Below are 20,386 nucleotides of genomic sequence, written 5' to 3' on the forward strand. Positions count from 1 at the left end.
TAGTGTAACCTTCCCTCGTAGGGGAGATGCCCCTTCATCATTTCAGTTGCCCTTTTCTGCACTTTTTCCAGCTCTATAATATCCTTTTTTCGGTATGGTGACCAGAACTGTACACAGTAATCTATGCGTACTCCATAATGCCTATTAACCTCTGCAGCCACACAGCACTCACCTGTGGGTTTACAGCGCTGCAGGGAAGCCTTCAATAGCATGCTTTTATAAGGGAAACGTCAAGTGAAAGTCAGAACCACTGCAAAAATCAATGAGAGTGTTGCCACCGACTGCAACAGCGAGGGCTGAATTTTTGCAAATGCAATTTGATGAGTTTGCTTCTTTAGAAGTCATTTTGCCACTTATGAATTAAACATTCATGAAATCAGCCTACTAAGCGGAGGATTTGATGGGCAACAACGGTGGTCTTTAAAAATGGGAGCCATTTTTCTCCACTGCGTGAGAGAGGCTATCGCCCAGAGATGTTCGGCCATTGGGCGGTATAAAAATGCAATAAGTAAATAAAATCGGAAAACCCACCTGACTGACGTCAGTAACATCGGCAAAGTCAGTGCCAGGAAGCTTCAGTTCTTCATCCTGGAGCAGACTGCTTTCTGGAGTGGCCTATAAAGAGACATCTTAAGTAAGCCTTGAGACTTAGCTCCAGAAAAGATGTTAAAAGACTACAGCAGCTTTCTGGCTACGTAAGCAAGTTTTTGCTACACGGAAATTTCTAAGTGGGATGCAGGAGCTTGTATCGCTGCCTATTTCATGGCTTCCACAGATGCTTCATGTGTTGCAGAAAGAAAGAAAAAACCCTACAACCTAACAAAGCGACTTTAGGATCCTTAAAGAGTAACATATTCACTGTTGTGGTGTAAGTTTGTGGACAAGGTGCTACATCAGATACATGAATTGCTATCTTCAGTTAGCAGCGATGTGCCACGGGGGAATACAGGGGAACAGATGTAAACAGTCGGGCCAAATGGCAAGGAAATGCTAGAAGGAGCCTGTGCCTATTTCAAATCACAATCACAGATGCAGACTTACCTGGCACTAACAGCGCAATCCCACGTTATGCTTACTCAGGGGAGCGTCCTTTGGAGGTCAATGGGACTCATTCCCCGGAAAGCGGGATTGAACGGCATGTAAAAATATTTAACATTTGGGAAGGGGCGTAAGATTTTGAGTCAAGGTGCGTAGGATTTGATAGCCCTGGTGCTCAAAAGTAAGGCCCGCTGTGTCCAGCGGTCCTTAAACTACATTCAGTGTGTTCAGTGGTCCTTGAAATCTATACACAATTGCTTTTCCATGCAAGGAATTAGTCACATGTGCAGCAATCCTCTGACATGACATTCTTTCCTCCAACAACAGCCTTCCCACAGATGATGTAATGCTTTTGGTACAGCACCCCAAACAAAACAAATGTCTGCAGAGGCCACCAGTGAGGGAGGAAGCAGCAGCCAGGCACCTCTCCACCGTGCCTGGGTCCAGCTCCAGCAGAGAGCCCCCTCCCTCCTGCTGTCACCTGTAACTGCTGAACTTTCCAACTAAGATTGTAGTGCCTGAATTTGCTTTCCTTTCCCCCCTCCTCCTCCTCCCTCCCAATCGCCTTTCCTTTTGTGTCATGTCTTTTAGATTGTAAGCCTGTGGGCAGGGACTGTCAAGAAATACTTTTGTAAGCCGCCGTGAGGGCCTTTTTTGGCTGAATGGCGGCATAAAAATCCTTAAATAAAATAAAAAATAAATAAAATGACCACTAGTAGCGTATCCAGTTTATACATTTTAACGTAAAAAATCCTTTAAAAAGTAGCATTTATTTTTTATATATCTTTAAAAAAAAATTAAAACATATGTTTTAAAATTTAAAAGATATAAACATTTTAGATTTTTTTTTTTAGAATTAAATATATATTAAAATGTATAAATTGGATAAGCTACTAGTGGTCATTTGTTTTGTTTGGAGTGCTATACCGGATTTTTAAAAATGTGAAACTTTTCGGTATAAAACACCAGCTTCAGTCACAAATAAGAGTCTGCTACGATGCCACTTATAAGCTGAGCCGGAACCAATTGGGATCCAAGCCCAACCTCAATGAGGGAACAGGGATTAACCGTCCACACTTGTATTCCAGAGGCAATCAAGCCGCATTAATAGACATCATGGCTTGTTTCATCTCATCCTTTACACGGGTATCAGGTTTCAGCTTATCAATGATATGGACCCTCCTTAATCTTTCTCCTTTGGAGGCTCCGTTCCCAGATCCGCTTTCTTTGATCAAGGAACCCCACCAGGATATGACCTGGCACTGATCCAACATGTTAAGGATCAGAAACCCACAGAAGGGAATTGAGATACCTGCCTTTGTCGGAAGGGGTGTTACAGGAATCTGGCTTACACTTGCGCTGTTGCTTGAAATACTGTCAATATCTACGTTTGGCAACACCTGCAAAGAAAACCAATTTAAACCAATTTCTCATCATCATCCACAGTTCTAGCAATTTTCATCTCTGCCAGGAGCAGGTATTTGGCAAAGCCAATGGGTCTTAATTGCTCATTCAATAGTATTTAGCATTGCAAAAGGGATAGCTCACAACAATATACTGTGACTGGGGTCATCCATTTCCACCCAGCTGCTAAGAGGATTGCAGCTCAGCTCAGGGGGAACAGGAGAAGAGTGGTAGATGGAGGGGTAGATGGAGGGGTGGACAGGGCTCTCTTTTGCACAGAAAAGGGAATTTCAGCAGGTGACATTTGTAGGCATGCAGCACCTGGTGAAATTCCCTCTTCATCACAACAGTTAAAGCTGCAGGAGCCCTGCCTAGCATGACCAGACACAAAAGAGGGCAGGGCTCCTGCAGCTTTAACTGCTGTGATGAAGAGGGAATTTCACCAGGTGCTGCATACATACAACACCTTTTGCAGTTCCCTTTTTTAAAAATATAGCTGTTAAAGATACAGGAGCCCTGTCCTCTTTTTCCATATGGTCACCCTAGGTAGATGATGTCATCATCCCAGCTCATCAAAATGTCCTGGCACTTTGACCCTGCGAGACCTGGCACCACTGATCAGGAGGGAAAGAGCTGCTTCTCAAATGCACTCCTTGGCCTCAAATGCACCTAGGCCACAGATGGACCACAGTTTGCAGAGAATGCAACAGCCAGGAAAGACTCGCTGGGAACATCATCTCCTAAGCAGGCCTGCATTTCAGGGGGGCATGGGGGGTGGGCAGAGAAACTGAAGGCAGGAATCCTCTAACTACCTGTTTATCAAACCAGCAACTACATCTATTCTCATTCGGGAGAAGGAGCAACAACCTTTCCGACAGCACTCTGCCAACTGCTGACAAGAGAAGCTGAAACGGCAGCAACGACAGGACATCGATCTTAACAAACCATTAGGCCAATGCCAATGGAAAAAAAACGTTTCGCTATGTCAGAACCTGGATGGAACTTCCATCAAGCTGGGACAGGAAAGCAATCTGAAGGCCAAGGCCCAAATTACATATGTTTTCCCTTTTCGGAGGACATTTTTGTAAAACCTGAAACATTTCAGTGTTTTTCGTTTTACTAAACGGTTTCCAGAATGGCGAACAATGACAAAAGTAAAAGTATTCCAATGTAAGCCAAGTATTGTTCCGGTCTTCTAAACAGAGACTCCTAGTGGAGGAGGCCGTTAAATACAACAAACTTCATCTCTTATAAAAATGAGGCCTGCCAGCAAGCAACTTGATATTCCAGGAAAGCACACTCAAAAGCCAGCCCTCCAAGGGACTGGGCTCCTGGGTCACAGCTGTTTCTGTTTAACGGACCATGCAAGTGATAGTTAGTAGGGTTGCAAGCGCTTGTGGTCAATGGGTCAGCAACACTATTCCTATGGCGGGAGCCCTACGCCTCGAACGCCGTTTTAATAAAACATGGCAGAGCCAAACTAGAGCTGGGCAGGATCGACACTATTCATTACACCGTTGTTTAAGTGCATTGTTGCGTCCTCCCTTGCTACGTTACAAAATGCAACTTGAGCCCAGTCAATCGAAATACCTTTTCTTCTATCGTTTTACCCCGGCACACTCTTCTTTAGAACGTTCTTCATTATGCTCATACCGGCTCTGAAGTAAACCTCCTTCTTCCGGTGACTCTGAGCTAGACCTGCCGGGATAAGCCGGCAGGGAGGCGGGGCGACGCGTAGGGACGAGGGAAGCCCTGCAGCGTCTTAAAGGGGCCACGTGCGCCCCGAAAGATAAGCGGTTTTTTAAAAAAATTAAGCCTCTGTCCCCTCTTTCACCGCCCTCCCTCCCCCTCCCCCTCGTCGCGTTGTGCCAACTCTCCCTCCCCTCGTCTAGAAAAGCCCTCACTTGTCCTAATCAGGAAGCAAAGACCATGGTCACGAGACATGACTTTGAAAGACGGCATTGAATACAACGAAAGGTTGGGGCACATTGTTAGTTTTAAAACGATTTTAACAGAAAGTGGAACGGTTTTAAAAGTCAGAAGAAACGTAACAACAACAGCATCACGTGACTGCTGACGTCATCATCTCTGCCAACTTGTTACGTTTCATCTAGACAAGTGTAGACGGGCTCCTGGTGTGAAAGTTGTGGGTATTCCTAATATTCTTTAAGGCACTGATTCTCTAGCAATTTTTATTGTCATATTTTCACCCTGCGGTTATGTGGGCTAGAACCTTTTGTTTCTTTTGCATACTGGATTATCAGCAAGCAACAGTTCCGTCTGTCCCTTGAGGAGCCACCAGCACCAAGTCTATGGGGCATACATTTCCCCCATGAAAGAGGTAACAAATCTCAAATTGCTGGAAGTTCAAATAACTCAACAGAAAAGATGGAATCGTGTCTGGGTTAAATTTATTAATCCGACTTTTCCCATTCTTGTTCTGTACCTGCATAGTCAATTTGGGAGGGTCCCTTTTCTCCGATTTCATCTCTATTACTGCAATGTTGGGCTTCTTCACCCGAGGCTGCGGCTTTGGAGGAGGAGGAGGAGGAGGAGGAACGGAAGTGGTCACAGTAACGGGACGGAATTCACCTATACTTATTCTTGAAGGCTGAGGTGAGATCCTGTTGATCTGTTTTTGACCTAATCAAAGTTCAAAAGAAAAGGAAGCCGAGGAAGGCCAAATGTAATAAATCCTGGATCAGGACACCAATTCTAAGTAAAAAGAACATTGAACAAACATGATGATTTGGATGAAAGGATAGGTTTGGTACTAAGTTAGACACTGCCAATCCCAGACCAATAAGAACATAAGACAAGCCCTACTGGATCAGGCCGAGGGTCCATCTAGTCCAGCACTCTGTTCAGCCGTCAGCCAGGGACCAACAAAGCAGGACATGGTGCAACAGCACCCTCCCACCCATGTTCCCCAGCAAATGGTGCACACAGGCTTACTGCCTTGAATACTGGAGATATCGCACAACTATCAGGGCTAGTAGCCATGGATAGCCTTCTCCTCCAGGAGTTTAGCCAACCCCCTTTTAAAGCTATCCAGATTGGCGGCCATCACTACATCCTGTGGTAGTGAGTTCCATAATTTAACGCTGCGCTGTGTGAAGAAGTCCTTCCTTTTATCTGTCCTGAATCTCCCACCAATCAGCTTCATGGGATGGCTCCGGGTTCTAGTATTTTGAGAGAGGGAGAAAAAGGTCTCCCTGTCCACATTCTCCATCCCATGCATAATTTTGTATATCATGTCTCCCCTTAGAGTCCTTTTTCCCTAGCTAAACAATCCCAGTTGATGTAATCTTCCCTCATAGGGGAGATGCTCCAGCCCCTTCATCATTTTAGTTGCCCTTTTCTGCACTTTTTCCAGCTCTACAATATCCTTTTTTAGGTGTGATGATCAGAACTGTACACAGTACTCTAACATGTTTCCAATTTGCATATGCAGTTTTCCTAAAAACGTGATGCTTGGGGGTCTAAATTTCCCCTCTGTTCTGTGGCAATTTGGTTTATTACACTGACATCTAGGGATAGAAAAATGGAACTACATGTGACAATCAGCGAAGTTAAAAGAAAATGCTACACACGCACTGTGCTAATGGAGGACAGGGAGACTGCAGAGAAGGTGAATGAATTCTTTGCATCTGCCTTTACTGGAACTCCTCCTACAATATGTACCTGCCCGGACCCTAAGGTCATCCTCAGGGGTCCTTCTCCGCGAGCCCCTGCCAAAGGAAGTGAGGCAGGGGGCTACCAGGAGGAGGGCCTTCTCTGCTGTGGCACCCCGGCTGTGGAACGAGCTCCCTAAGGAGGTTCGCTTGGCACCTACATTATATGCTTTTAGATGCCAGGTGAAGACCTTTTTATTCTCCCAGCATTTTAACAGTCTATAAACGAATTTTAACTTGGTGTTTTAAATTTATAATTTTGCATTGTTGCTGTTTTTATCTGGTTGAGCTTTTATATTGTATTTTATATTATAGTTTTATACTTTTTTTTATACTTTGAATGGTTTTAATTTTTGTGAACCGCCCAGAGAGCTCCGGCTATTGGGTGGTATAGAAATGTAAACACATCGGGCAGATAACCAGGTTTGAACCATTCTGGGGAGGCGGATGGCACCTGAAAAACAGAAACTAAGAGCCATTAACTTCACGTATGCCAGGATGGAATTTTGAGCTAAAGGAGGCTAGCCAGGTAGGAGTCCTTAAGGTTGCAGTGGACAGCGAAAGTGGCAAATTCCACGCTAGGGTGTATTAGGGGGGAAAGCGACTGAAAATAAAAGTGACAACGTTGTAATATGATCATATAAATCTATAGCGCCACCACATTTAAAATGAAGTATCTAGTTCTGGTTGCCACACTTCAAAACAAGATCTTGCAAGAGCTGGAAAAAGGGCAGAAAATGGGGGGAAATGGTCAAAGAGACGGAGCAACTCCACAAGGAAAGGTTACAATGTTTTTAATACAGACCATACTTTTACTGATGTGTCGTAAGATAGCAAAAAGAAAATCAGCAGGGTGGGGCTTTTTAGAAAAAAACTATGGGGGGGTCATGATTGAGGTTTGAAAAAATTATGCTTGGTATGAATAAAACAAGGTTTTCATACTAGAACCTGATGAGGTCATCCAATGAAGCTCAACTGTGGGAGACTCAGGACAGACATCACCACACGCATAAGTAAAGCACAGGATTTGTTGCTGCACATTCAGTGATGGTTACTAGCACAGATGTGTTTAAAAAGGGATTCAATACGTTCTAAAAGAGGTTCTTAACTTCACTTTGACAGTACATTTTTATTTATTTTTGCTCATTAAGAGAGCAATCCTATGCTCCCTCCCCCATCGTCTATGAGGGAGCAGGGAATAGGTCCAGGAAACCATGGTCTCCGCTCCTTCCCCCTCAGAGCCAGCATATAGAAAGAACTGCGCCGGTCACCTCACTGTGCTCAGACAACACAGCATGGAGGCGGGGGAAAGGGGGCATTCCCAGGGGTGGGGAGAGAAGGACACCAGTGCGGACGCATTACGGCCAACCCAGCCTCCTTCCCTCCTTCTCCGAGGTGCAGCTGCTAGATGGGCGAAATTGCCCGTCTAGCAGAAATGCAGGGCAGCTGGGGAATCCCGCTCTGCTTAGGATTCCCATCAGCCTCCAAACTCAGGTGGCTGCCAGGAATCCCGATACGACTGCACTCTTAAGATAGCCAAAAAACAGACAGTAGAAATACATTTGGGGGGGGGGGGGGGCAGAATACAATTCCAACCCACACTTTCCTGAATTTGGAACCCCAGCTTTTATCACAAACAGGCACCACGAAAGTTAAAAGAGCAGCCTGGCCTCAGCATTAAAACCACTCAGGAAAAAAAGTTTCTTGTATGAATCTCCATGCAAAAATGCAGCAGACTTCCCAGAGAGCCCCTCCAGGGCAATCTTGTTTGTACCCCTACCTAGTGGAATGGCCATTGGGATGAGATGGCCTTCAAGAGGGCCAGAGGCACTGGGCATCTCTTTAGTGGGGCTGAAGAGATACTGGAGTTCCTGATGAGATGCCGATCTTGGCTGTGCTTTCTTAGGACTGGCGACTTTGCTGCGCACGTAAGGGTAGGTCTGTGTCCGCGCCGACTTTACCTTTGTACCTGGGAAGAAGGTCAGATAGATAACGAATCTCGTACTTACTCTTAGCATTATTATTATTATTATTATTATTATTATTATTATTTATTAATTTATTTATATAGCACCATCAATGTACATGGTGCTGTACAGAGTAAAACAGTAAATAGCGAGACCCTGTCGCATAGGCTTACATTCTAATAAAACCATAATAAAACAATAAGGAGGGGAAGAGAAAGCAAACAGGCACAGGGTAGGGTAAACAGGCACTGGGTAGGGTAAAACTAACAGTATAAAGTCAGAACAAAATCAAGTTTTAAAAGCTTTAGGAAAAAGAAAAGTTTTTAGCTGAGCTTTAAAAGCTGCGGTTGAACTTGTAGTTCTCAAATGTTCTGGAAGAGCGTTCCAGGCATAAGGGGCAGAAGAAGAAAATGGACGAAGCCGAGCAAGGGAAGTAGAGACCCTTGGGCAGGCGAGAAACATGGCATCAGAGGAGCGAAGAGCACGAGCGGGGCAATAGTATGAGATGAGAGAGGAGAGATAGGAAGGAGCTAGACTGTGAAAAGCTTTGTAGGTCAACAGGAGAAGTTTATAGTGGATTCTGAAGTGAATTGGAAACCAATGAAGAGATTTCAGAAGTGGAGTTACATGGTCAGAGCGGCGAGCCAAGAAGATGATCTTAGCAGCAGAGTGGTGAACAGAAACCAACGGACTGATGTGAGAAGAAGGAAGGCCAGAGAGAAGAAGGTTGCAGTAGTCCAACCGAGAAATAACCAATGCATGAACAAGAGTCTTGGCAGAAGAGACAGACAAAAATGATCGAATCCTGGCAATATTATACAGGAAAAAACGACAGGATTTAGCTACTGCCTCAATATGAGGAATAAAGGAGAGCGAGGAATCAAATATAAAGCCAAGACTATGAGCTTCCTTGACTGGAGTAAGCGTAACATCATTGACAGTAAGAGAGAATGAGAGGTGAGGAGAAGGTTTAGGAGGAAAAACAAGCAGTTCAGTCTTTGCCATATTAAGTTTCAAACGACGATGAAGCAACCAAGCTGAGATATCTGAAAGACATGCCGAGATACGATCATGAACATCAGGAGAAAGATCCAGAGATGAAAGATATAATTGTGTATCATCGGCATATAGATGATATTGGAGGCCATGAGATTGAATAAGATTATCCAAGGTCATGAAGGGAATCTAAAAGAAGATCATGATCAACTGTGTCAAAGGCTGCAGTTAGATCAAGGAGAATAAGAACGGAATAATGGCCTTTAGACTTGGCAGTAAGAAGATCATTGGTAATCTTAGTAAGGGCTGTTTCAGTGGAATGCAAAGGACGGAATCCAGATTGAAAAGGATCCAGAGCAGAGTTACTAGAAAGAAAATCAAGACAACGAGAGTAGACCACAGAGCAAAGTAGACCAGCAGAGCAAAGCATGACATTTTAGAGGGGAAAAATAACATCACATTTCTTCTGTAGTTATCTTGCACTCTTGGGGGCTTCAGAGAGTTTAAAGCAAGGGGGAATGTCAGCTTGTGATTTATGTGCGCCTCAAATGCTTGTGATTATGCATGGAGGTCTCCCCACTATCACCACCTGACCTTTCAGAAACGTTAAGACAGTAATTTCCAGCTGCAGGGAAGAAAAGCCTGCCCATGGAGCGATCACGGTGTCCCCCTTGGCCTCTGACCCTGTAACAGGGCCCCTTTGCTCAGCTCTGTCTGCAAGGAGCAGCACACATGAGAGACAGGTCATGGCAGAGAAGTGGCCCAAGTGGGACTGTCAGAGGTCCACCATTTTATGAAAAGAATGAAAGTCCTGAAAGGCTGGGGGAACAGATCGGTCCATAGCAGCCTTCCCCAACGTAGCGCTGCCATAATTCCTATGCTGACTGGGAATGATGGGGTTTGCAGTCCAACATATCTGGAGGGCACCATGTTGGGGAATCACAGAATAGTAGAGTTGGAAGGTGCCTTTAAGGTCATCAAGTCCAACCCCCTCCACAGTGCAGGAATCCACATCTACAGATCCTCTCAACTCTTTGGCTGCATTCAGATAACACAATAGTCAATGGTGGGTTAATGTATTTATTTATTAAAACATCTGTATCCCACCCTATATCACAAGGATCTCAGGGTTGATTATCAAGGGGGTACTCCCCACATGACATGATTATAATCAACCGTGGTATGGATTAACCCCAGCGTCAAGTTGACTATTAGTCAACTGTGTCTTTGACTGACACATCCCTCGCCCTCTCTCCACCCCACACCTCCCGCTGGCATCCCATAAGCCATTGCAAGTTCTACCGGCTGGACTAGAGCAGCAGTCGCTGCTTTGGTCGCTCTTGCCGGGGGACTCTGTAGGCAGTCGAAACGGTCAATTCAACGGGGCGAAATAGTCCACGGAGCCCGACAGACAACACGCTAACCAACGGTTGTGCGACTTATCAACTCTGAAGAGTGTTATTTTTCTCCGTTGATTATTTGGGGGAAATCGTCAATCGTGGGGTGGTTTTTGCCCGACAGACAACGCAATAACCAACGGTTGACTATGCAACTAACGGTTGACTACTTAAACCACCGCTGGTTACTGCGTTGTCCGAACGCAGCCTTTGTGTTGCGTTCAGTATCCCTGACATACGGGCAGCAGCGAACTTCACCAACAAGTCCTTTGCCACGAGCTGTAAGGGTATGGCTATAAAGATGTCTCGTAAGACCAGAGTGAAAGAGAATGTTTAACAGGCCATTTTGAAATATTAGCTTTGAAGGAGGAAAAGTCATATTACTTACCTCTAACGGTTTCGATCAGTTTGGGTCTTGTAGGTTTCGATTTAGGAGAAGGGGAGTTGAACCTGAGATATGGAGATTTCTTAAGTGTGGTCCTGTGACCCTGGTAAACTGGCCTCCCATAAACCTGAGTCAGATACTCTTCGTTTTGTATTCCCATCCTTGGTTTCACAGGCCCCTGCATAAAACCGGTGATGATTAAAGAAGAGCCAATGTGTTGCAGTAGACTAAGGGTGGACAACTGGTGGTCTTCCAGATGTTCTGGCCTAGAACTCCCATGATCCCTCACCGTTGGCTATACAGGCTAGGGTTGGTGGGAGCTGTAAGTTAAATCAACTGGAGGGCAACGAATTGCCCATTCCTCAATAGACAAAATACTGGGTTTGGACCAGGGAGCTCAGCCATGAAAGCTGATAGGATGGACTTGGGCAAGGTACTCTTTCAGCCTAACTACTTCACAGGGCTGTTGCAAGAATAAAATGGAAACCTGAGCAATTGGGAAAGAGGGCAGGATATAAACGTATCAGATATAACTGCTATTATTTATCTAGCACCACCAGACAATGCATTTTAGCAAGAAAGCATCAATAAGAGATGCTTACTGATTTATTTGTTTTCTTGGGATTAATAACCCATCCTTCAATAAAATTCCCACAATGGCTTACAAAATTTAATACAATTTAACACACACACGTTAAAAAGATACTAATGTATTATACTATAGATCAACAACTGAAATTCACCCAATAATACAGGATCAGATGGGCCTTCTGGACATTTCCATGAAGTGACGTGATCCAACTATAGGATTCAAGTCACAGCAGGTAAGAGTTACTTTATCCTCAAACTGCCTTGTGAACCTGTCAGAGCAGGCCTCTGTGGGTTCCTTCAAATTTGGTGCCAGATTGTAGGAGGCCCCAAACCTGGAAAAGCTCTACTGGGCAGCGCAACAGGACAAAATGGCGGTCTGCTTCCTCACCACGGTCACGAGCAAGCTCAGTAATAACTCTTTAATCAGACTCACTGTAAGGTTTTCCTCCATTTGTCTGCTAGCTGTTCCTACTCCATTGCCCTCTGCCCGCCTCAGTACCAAACAGCAGCCTTGGCTCTTCCAAAAGAGAGGGAGGCTCCTGGGAACCACTGGGCCAGGTTGCCCACAATTGTGGGGTGTTTTTTTTTTGTTTGTTTTTTTTAAATGTTCCTGTTGAAAGTGGGAGCAGTTGAACAAACAGACCTTCCATCTGTGATTCGTTTAGCATTACGTGCAAACCACGACCGCTGGCTTGTCTCCCCCACCGATAACCCAGAGAAAGAACCATAGTGTGTTGTTGCTATGTGCGAACCAGGCCATTATGTCAACTGTCCAAGTCATCTCCATATTACAGAGTGACCAAACCATCTACAGAAGCAGCAGCCATACCAAATATCTGATTCCATAATTCCATCACATTCCATAAACCCTTGGAGGTAGACAATCCTAAAATGCCGGCCATCACGGCAGACTGGAATTGCTGCTATAAGCCTAAACCTCACCAGAAACTGATCAAAAACCAGGTGAAATTTATAATCTACAAGCCTAGGCCTCACCTAATAATCAGAGGAGATGACATTGCATACCCCTTGTATGTGCCTGAACAGGGTTCCAAGCACACACGGGTCCAGGGTTGACCCCAGCCTCAGGCCACAAGGTTCCTGGGTCAGACCTCTTGACAGCTCCCAAGATCTGCATTCTCACCTCATCCGTTAGCTTTCGAGAGGGCCTTGCTGCCGGCAAAGGCCTTTTAGTAGAGATTCCCCGAGAGTATTGAGATTTTGCATTAGTTTCCCTGCTGGCCTTCATCGTCTTTATGATCTGTTGTGTCTTGAGGCAGTCCTTCCTTGCCATTTCATCCTGGAATGTAAAAACAGTGATGGGGATTATAGCTCTGACTGTAATAGGAGTGCATTGATGGACCTGGAAGTCATGCTTCCAGCAGAAGTAACTTCAAGAAGGACGCAGACAAGCTGGAGCGTGTTCAGAGGAGGGCAACCAAGGATGATCAGGGGTCTAGAAACAAAGCCCTTTGAAGAGAGACTGCAAGAGCTGGGCACGTTTAGCCTGGAGAAGAGAAGATGGAGGGGAGACATGATAGCACCCTTCAAATACTTCAAAGGTTGTCACACAGAGGAGGGCCAGGATCTCTTCTCGATCCTCCTAGAGTGCAAGACACGGAATCATGGGCTCAAGTTCCAGGAAGCCAGATTCTGGCTGGATATCAGGACAAAATTCCTGACTGTTAGAGCAATGGAACCAGTTACCTAGGGTGGTTGTGGACTCTCCCACACTAGAGGCATTCAAGAGGCAGCTGGACAGTCAACTTCCAGGTATGCTTTAGGGTGGATTCCTGCATTGATCAGGGGGTTGGACTTGATGGGCTTATAGGCCCCTTCCAACTCTACTATTCTATGATTCTAATATAAATAGGTAAGTAAGTAGGTAAGCAGTTTTATGATGCAGTGCCATGTGGGTCATATTGAGTTAAATACCAGAATACATTTCTAGATTCTCATATTGAGTCAAATACTAGAATACATCTCTAGATTCTCATTCAGCCAACTGTGACAAAATACACTTTATTACAAGGTGTATATTATTTGATCAATTACTCCTGAATTTCGTTCCTTACGTTTCTAATACAGCAAGGTTTTCAGTAAAGCCCTTGAGGATGCTTTGCTCATTTATCTTGAGAAGGAACCAGAAATTAATGCGATAGTTACACAGTTCTTGAATTGTGTTGCCATGTTACTCCCTCGCGTGTATCCCAGGAAACGGACACATAGCTCAGCCAAATGTTTGCTTCTTCCTTGTGATCATCGTTAATCATGCAGTCTTGATCCCATTTCCCGTCCTCTACATTACCACAAAGGCTGTGAAAATGGACAGAACTTCCAGCCTCTTCTCTGTAGTCCTGGAGGACTATTCCTAACGTAGTCCAGGATGCAAAATGCTGTCACCACTGAGATGGGGAAGGTGGACAGATCAATCTGAACAGCTAGTTAAGGAACCAATGGAATCCCTAGGATATTAGTCGATATTAGTGGATATTAGCAATATCCAGCGTGGCCGCAACGTAGCAGTAGCATAAGCAACCTTGAGTGCAATGTCAACAGCATACGAGAAGCTCGGAGGACAGGAACCAGGAGGAGGGCCTTTTCAGTGGTGGCCCACTAATTATGGAATGAGCTCCCTGACGAGGCTCGCCTAGCGCCAACATTGTTATCTTTTCGGTGCCAGGTTAAGACTCTTCTCCCAGGCATTTAACAACATAGGTAGAGGGTATGTAATGTTTTTACGCGTTTTATGGTTTTAATTTTTGTATATCTGTTTTTAATGTTCCATGTTTTCAATCTCTGTAAAGCGCCCAGAGAGCTTCGGCTATGGGGCCGTATATAAATCCTGTTGACCTACAAAGCTTTTCACTGTCTAGCTCCTTCCTATCTTTCCTCTCTCATCTCACACTATTGCCCCGCTCATGCTCTTCGCTCCTCTGATGCCATGTTTCTCACCTGCCCAAGGGTCTCTCCTTCCCTTGCTCGGCTTCGTCCATTTTCTTCGGCTGCCCCTTACGCCTGGAACGCTCTTCCAGAACATTTGAGAACTACAAGTTCAATCGCAGCTTTTAAAGCTCAGCTAAAAACTTTTCTTTTTCCTAAAGCTTTTAAAACTTGATGTTGTGCAGACTTTATACTGTTAGTTTTACCCTACCCTGTGCCTGTTTGCATTCTCTTCCCCTCCTTATTGTTTATTATGATTTTATTAGAATGTAAGCCTATGCGGCAGGGTCTTGCTATTTACTGTTTTACTCTGTACAGCACCATGTACATTGATGGTGTTATATAAATAAATAAATAAATAAATAAATAAATAAATAATAATAATAATAAATGTAATAACTAAAATAAAAAATAAATAAGTTAGCCTGCATGACAGGTTTTACCAGGTTACACCAGCTTACACTGTTGGCCATGGGCTAGAGGTCGTTGGATGTTGCTCTATATTTGTCTTTTCCATAAGGTAAACATGACTAAAAAAAGTTCTCGTTGCTACTCTTATCATCATTTATGCATTAAATCCCAACTGCCTCAAGTCAGCTGAAGAAAATAAAAACAAAGTTCTTATCATGCCTACAAGGTTCAGGCCAGGGGAAGTCTCTAATATAGCCCACTTCAGTATTTTTGTACTTTTGTGAACCACTTTCGCTAGTGGGAAATATAAAAATAAAACAAAACAAATGAAATCATGGTCAGCTCCGTAATAACTTGAGCGCCATCGAACAATATGGTCTTCTTCCTATTTGGGCCCCGCGACCTCAGGCACTGAGTCATGTACAAATAGGTCCTTGCACACGATCACTTAGAAAAGCCACGAGAGAGATGCAAAAACGAAATGAAGAATCCTAATTTCTTGGGAAGGACCACCATGGGCTTATGAAAATTTCTTTTGAGGGGACAGGGGTGACTCACCTACAGACCACTAGGTAGCCACCTTTGAGACCACCTATTTATTTATTTATTTATTACATTTCTATACCGCCCAATATAGCCGGAGCTCTCTGGGCGGTTCACAAAAATTAAAACCATTCAAAGTATAAAACCACAGTATAAAACCATCATATAAAATACAATGTAAAAGCTCAACCAGATAAAAACAGCAGCAATGCAAAATTACAAATTAAAATTTATTTATAGACTGTTAAAATGCTGGGAGAATAAAAAGGTCTTCACTTGGCGTCTAAAAGCATATAATGTGGGTGCCAAGCGAACCTCCTTAGGGAGCTCATTCCACAGCCGGGGTGCCACAGCAGAGAAGGCCCTCCTCCTGGTAGCCACTTCCTTTGGCAGGGGCTCACGGAGAAGCTTAAATGCTGTTAAGTCATTTACCCTCTTATTCCATTAGTTGTAGTCACAGAATCCATACCTCAATGTCCACGCTGATTGCCTTAATCCATTCATCTACAGTCTTTCTGATCCGTATCTCCTCCAGGACATCTCTAGAAGACAGGAGGAGGATAAGCAGCGGTGGATTACAGCATCCGCCGAAATGAAAGGACTGTCCCCAAGGAAGAGTTCTGAACTCATGCAAAATGTGTTTTTTAAGTGGCAGGAATTAATGCTTTGAACCATAAGAACCTAAGAAGTGCCATGCTGGATCAGACCAAGCCCAGCACTCTGTTCACACAGTGGTCAACGAGCCGTTGGCCAGGGACCCACAAGGCAGGACATGGTGCAACAGCACCCTCCCGCAGCAACTGGCGCACACAGGCTTACTGCTTTGAATACTGGAGATAGCACACCACCACCAGGGCTAGTAGCCATGGATAGCCTTTGCCTCCAGGAATTTATCCAACCCCCTTTTGAAGCCATCCAGACTGGTGGCCATCACTACATCTTGTGGTAGTGAGTTCCAGATCAGGAAGTACAGAACATTTTAAGGTATGTCAAATTTGTTAATAAAGGAGGTAGAGAAGAACAATCTGGAAGTTAGTCACAACCATTCTCAAATGTGTAATATCCTATAATACAGGAGAATCAAGACAGATACGTAGAATGGATATCGCCAGAGGATGAAAAAGGCAACAGACCCCCCTACCTGTCTGCTGTCAACTCATCTATGAAGGCATGCAGCGCATTGCCATCCTTGGCGCGGATGATGGCTTCAAGGTTTTCTTCAAGGAGTTTCTTGTTCTTGCGCACCGCTCTCAGGATCTTTTCAGCATCTTTGAGTATAGATTTTGATGCTTTGGTCGACTGAAGAACGGACAACTTAGAAAGCTGCTGAAGTTCAGAAAGGGTTGGGGCAACGGGGTCCTTTTGCTAAAATTCAAGCAAAATGAAAAAGCAAAACATCAGCCACCAGTATCCATCAATCTGAGGTATATTGTGTCGTGGAAATGTGTGAATGGGCTGTTTTGTCTGTGCCCACTTTCTATTAGAAATTAAGTTCTATAGCAATTTGATGCAAACTGTAGCTGAAAATATATTGAGTAACACTTGCTCAACCAACAAGAAATGTTGACACATTAGTCAGAGTGTGAGCCTCCCAGCGAGGACAGGAAGAGTAGTAACCACAAAGGAACAGATGTTCCAGGATTGCAATACCCATCTACATATTGGTTTTCTAATCTTAGAATTATCTGCACTTTGCACATGCATAAATGCCATGTCACAAGACGGTGTCAACACCAGCAGTTAGAGGGTGGAGTAAGACGTCTGTAAGGCAAGATAACCGATAAAACGAAACAGAGGGAGATGTATTTCCTGTAACTATTGCAATACCCATTTATAGTATTCTAGTCAGAGAAATGCTTAAACTCTGTACATGCCTAAATGCTTTGCTTCTCACTGGTTATTGCACTACAGAGCTGTATTATGATTGGTGAGAAAGTTCTGCCATTGTATCTGAGGAGAACTGACCCTATGTTAACCTTTCCTGAAATTGTTGGGCAGTTCCACAGGTCTTCTGAGACTGTCACCTTGCAGCGCTGCTCGTAATAAACCTTCTAAAGAGAGAGAAATTGTGTCTTGAGAGTCTGTGACCACCACTCAGCGAACCATGGGAACCCGCCCTTTCGGGTTCCACCACAATTGGGTAGGGTGTAATTAGCCCCCTTCTACTAAAGGAATGGCTTCCATCAGTGCAAGACGGAGAGGAGTGATATCCTCCTTGCAGCACCGGCCCAATGCATATCCTCAGAATCTGCTCCACAGAGTCAGGGACCGTCTGGAGTACATTTGGCAGGGGTCGAGGTGTACGAGGGAAGGTGGGAAAGTTGTTGCATGTCGGATTTCACCCATTGCCTCTACAGATGGAAGTTCTATTCTTAGCCATCACGAAAGAAAGGTCTCTTCCTTTGAGTAGGGTGACCCTATGAAAAGGAGGACAGGGCTCCTGTATCTTTAACAGTTGCATAGAAAAGGGAATTCCAGCAGGTGTCAGTGGTATATATGGAGAATCTGGTGAAATTTCCTCTTCATCACAACAGTTCAAGCTGCAGGCGCTATACTAGAGTTGCTAGTCAGTCACAAACCATGGTTTCTCAATTCACACAGCTCATCAAACTATGATTAAGCTTCCTTAACATAGAGTGGTGTGATGTCTGGATTTGAGCCTCTGGGAAAAGAAGGAACAGGTGTTTGTATAACCCCAGCTATACTATTGGCATTGCTATACTAGAGTGACCAGATTTAAAAGAGGGCAGGGCTCCTGCAGCTTTAACTGTTATGAAGAGGAAATTTCACCAGGTTCTCCATATGTACAAATGACACCTGCTGAAATTTCCTTTTCAATGCAACTGTTAAAGATACAGGAGCCCTGTCCTCCTTTTCATATGGTCACCCTACCTTTGAGAGAGGAGGAAGCAACCGGGAGAAAGAGCTATCTTAAGACAGCGATCATTCTAACATCCCTGAGTGTTATTTTAGTTTGTGTTCTTCTGCCAATCAGAACCTCTTGAAATATAGAGCAGCCACAAGACTCCCAATGATGCTGGCATTAAATGAAAAACATTGCCAAAGGCAAACACAGAAGATCACAGCATTGATAAAAGAGTCTAAAAGCTGTTGAAATGTTGAAGTTTAACTACAGTGTTTCACAAGAAACACTGAAGGTGCAATTCTATATATGACTACTCAAAAGTCAGTCCCACTGAGTTCAATAGAGCTTGCTTGCACATCTGTGGGTACAGGATTGCAGCCTAAAGAAAAATGTTACCAGACGTCTAAGAAGCTGTGCGTATTTAAGTGTATTTTATTATCTAAGAATGGAGCATTTATTTAAGATAGTCAGCTGCACACGGTTTCCTAAAAATTCGTTTAACTATCTGGCTTTAAAGGATAAATGGATCACATTTAAATAAAATATGCAGCATGAAAAACTTGCCCTGCCCCATGAAGGCACTTTTTTGAAATTACAAACAAGATGTATTAATTTTTTCCCTGCCCTTCAAATATTTTTCCCAGGGAAGTTTACACTTCATGATGTTAATAAGGCAATCATAATTATGAAGTTAAGATTATTTAGAAAATTTGGGGGAAATTAAGAAGGTCTCTGCCTGGTGGTTGACACACACTGTACCTTAGTTGATGAAGGAACCTGGTAAAGAGCCTCGGTTGATGACCACAAAGAACGGGCCGGCTGATGTGGAGGGATGCGATCCTTCACTTGGACAGCTTCCCTTAAGTGTGAGGTAGTCTACAATTTAAAAGAAAAATGAACTGATACAGTCTTCACTACTAAATGAGATCACTCAGCCCTGCTATACACGTTTAGAAGGCAAAACCAAGAGGCCCTCCGAAATCGGAGAAGCCAAGAAAACCAATTTCCGTGTACTGCTGTAGAATCTCAGTTCCCACCGTACAGAGAAGAATCATAGAAAATAGCAGAGTTGGAAGGGGCCTACAAGGCCATCGAGTCCAACCCCCTGCTCAATGCAGGAATCCACCCTAAAGCATCCCTGACAGATGCTTGTCCAGCTGCCTCTTGAAGGCCTCTAGTGTGGGAGAGCCCACAACCTCCCTAGGTAACTGATTCCATTGTCGTACTGCTTTAACAGTCAGGAAGTTTTTCCTGATGTCCAGCTGGAATCTGGCTTCCTTTAACTTGAGCCCGTTATTCCGTGTCCTGCACTCTGGGAGGATCGAGAAGAGATCCTGGCCCTCCTCTGTGGGACAACCTTTTAAGTATTTAAAGAGTGCTATCATGTCTCCCCTCAGTCTTCTCTTCTCCAAACTAAACATGCCCAGTTCTTTCAGTCTCTCCTCATAGGGCTTTGTTTCCAGACCCCTGATCATCCTGGTTGCCCTCCTCTGAACACGCTCCAGCTTGTCTGCGTCCTTCTTGAATTGTGGAGCCCAGAACTGGACGCAATACTCTAGATGAGGCCTAACCAGGGCCGAATAGAGAGGAACCAGTACCTCATGTGATTTGGAAGCTATACTTCTATTAATGCAGCCCAAAATAGCATTTGCCGTTCTTGCAGCCATATCGCACTGTTGGCTCATATTCAGCTTGTGATCTACAACAATTCCAAGATCCTTCTCGTTTGTAGTATTGCTGAGCCAAGTATCCCCCCATCTTGTAACTGTGCATTTGGTTTCTATTTCCTAAATGTAGAACTTGGCATTTATCTCTATTAAATTTCATTCTGTTGTTTTCAGCCCAGCACTCCAGCCTATCAAGATCACTTTGAAGTTTGTTTCTGTCTTCCAGGGTATTAGCTATCCCACCCAATTTTGTGTCATCTGCAAATTTGATAAATATTATTAAAAAATTAAGTGATATAGAACCTTTGTAAAAGTATTCATGTCTGATTTCCACTCCTTTGCATCCTGTAAGGCAGAAAAGAGAATATATTACACTCAAGATAAAGTTATCTTAACAGATAGGCTAGAACTCTGATTAAGACCAGCTCTATACAATTGCAGGGGGCTGCTATATACAGTTGTGTATTCCCACTGGTGTATAACATAAACAAAAGAATCAAAGAA

General features: G+C 44.1%; 1 protein-coding gene across 1 annotated transcript in view; it reads right to left on the reverse strand.

Annotated features, from left to right (window-relative positions):
• Positions 1–20,386, reverse strand: part of KIAA0586 (KIAA0586 ortholog) — a 110,088-nt gene that overhangs the window by 68,662 nt on the left and 21,040 nt on the right. Inside the window, 10 exon segments of the mRNA XM_063118232.1 lie at positions 532–629; positions 2,351–2,438; positions 4,889–5,085; positions 7,897–8,085; positions 10,865–11,039; positions 12,597–12,752; positions 15,819–15,891; positions 16,491–16,714; positions 18,975–19,091; positions 20,186–20,227. Of these exon segments, the coding sequence (XP_062974302.1) occupies positions 532–629; positions 2,351–2,438; positions 4,889–5,085; positions 7,897–8,085; positions 10,865–11,039; positions 12,597–12,752; positions 15,819–15,891; positions 16,491–16,714; positions 18,975–19,091; positions 20,186–20,227 (1,359 nt within the window).

Source organism: Elgaria multicarinata, chromosome 2, assembly GCF_023053635.1.
Source record: "Elgaria multicarinata webbii isolate HBS135686 ecotype San Diego chromosome 2, rElgMul1.1.pri, whole genome shotgun sequence".
NCBI classification, from domain to species: domain Eukaryota; kingdom Metazoa; phylum Chordata; class Lepidosauria; order Squamata; family Anguidae; genus Elgaria; species Elgaria multicarinata.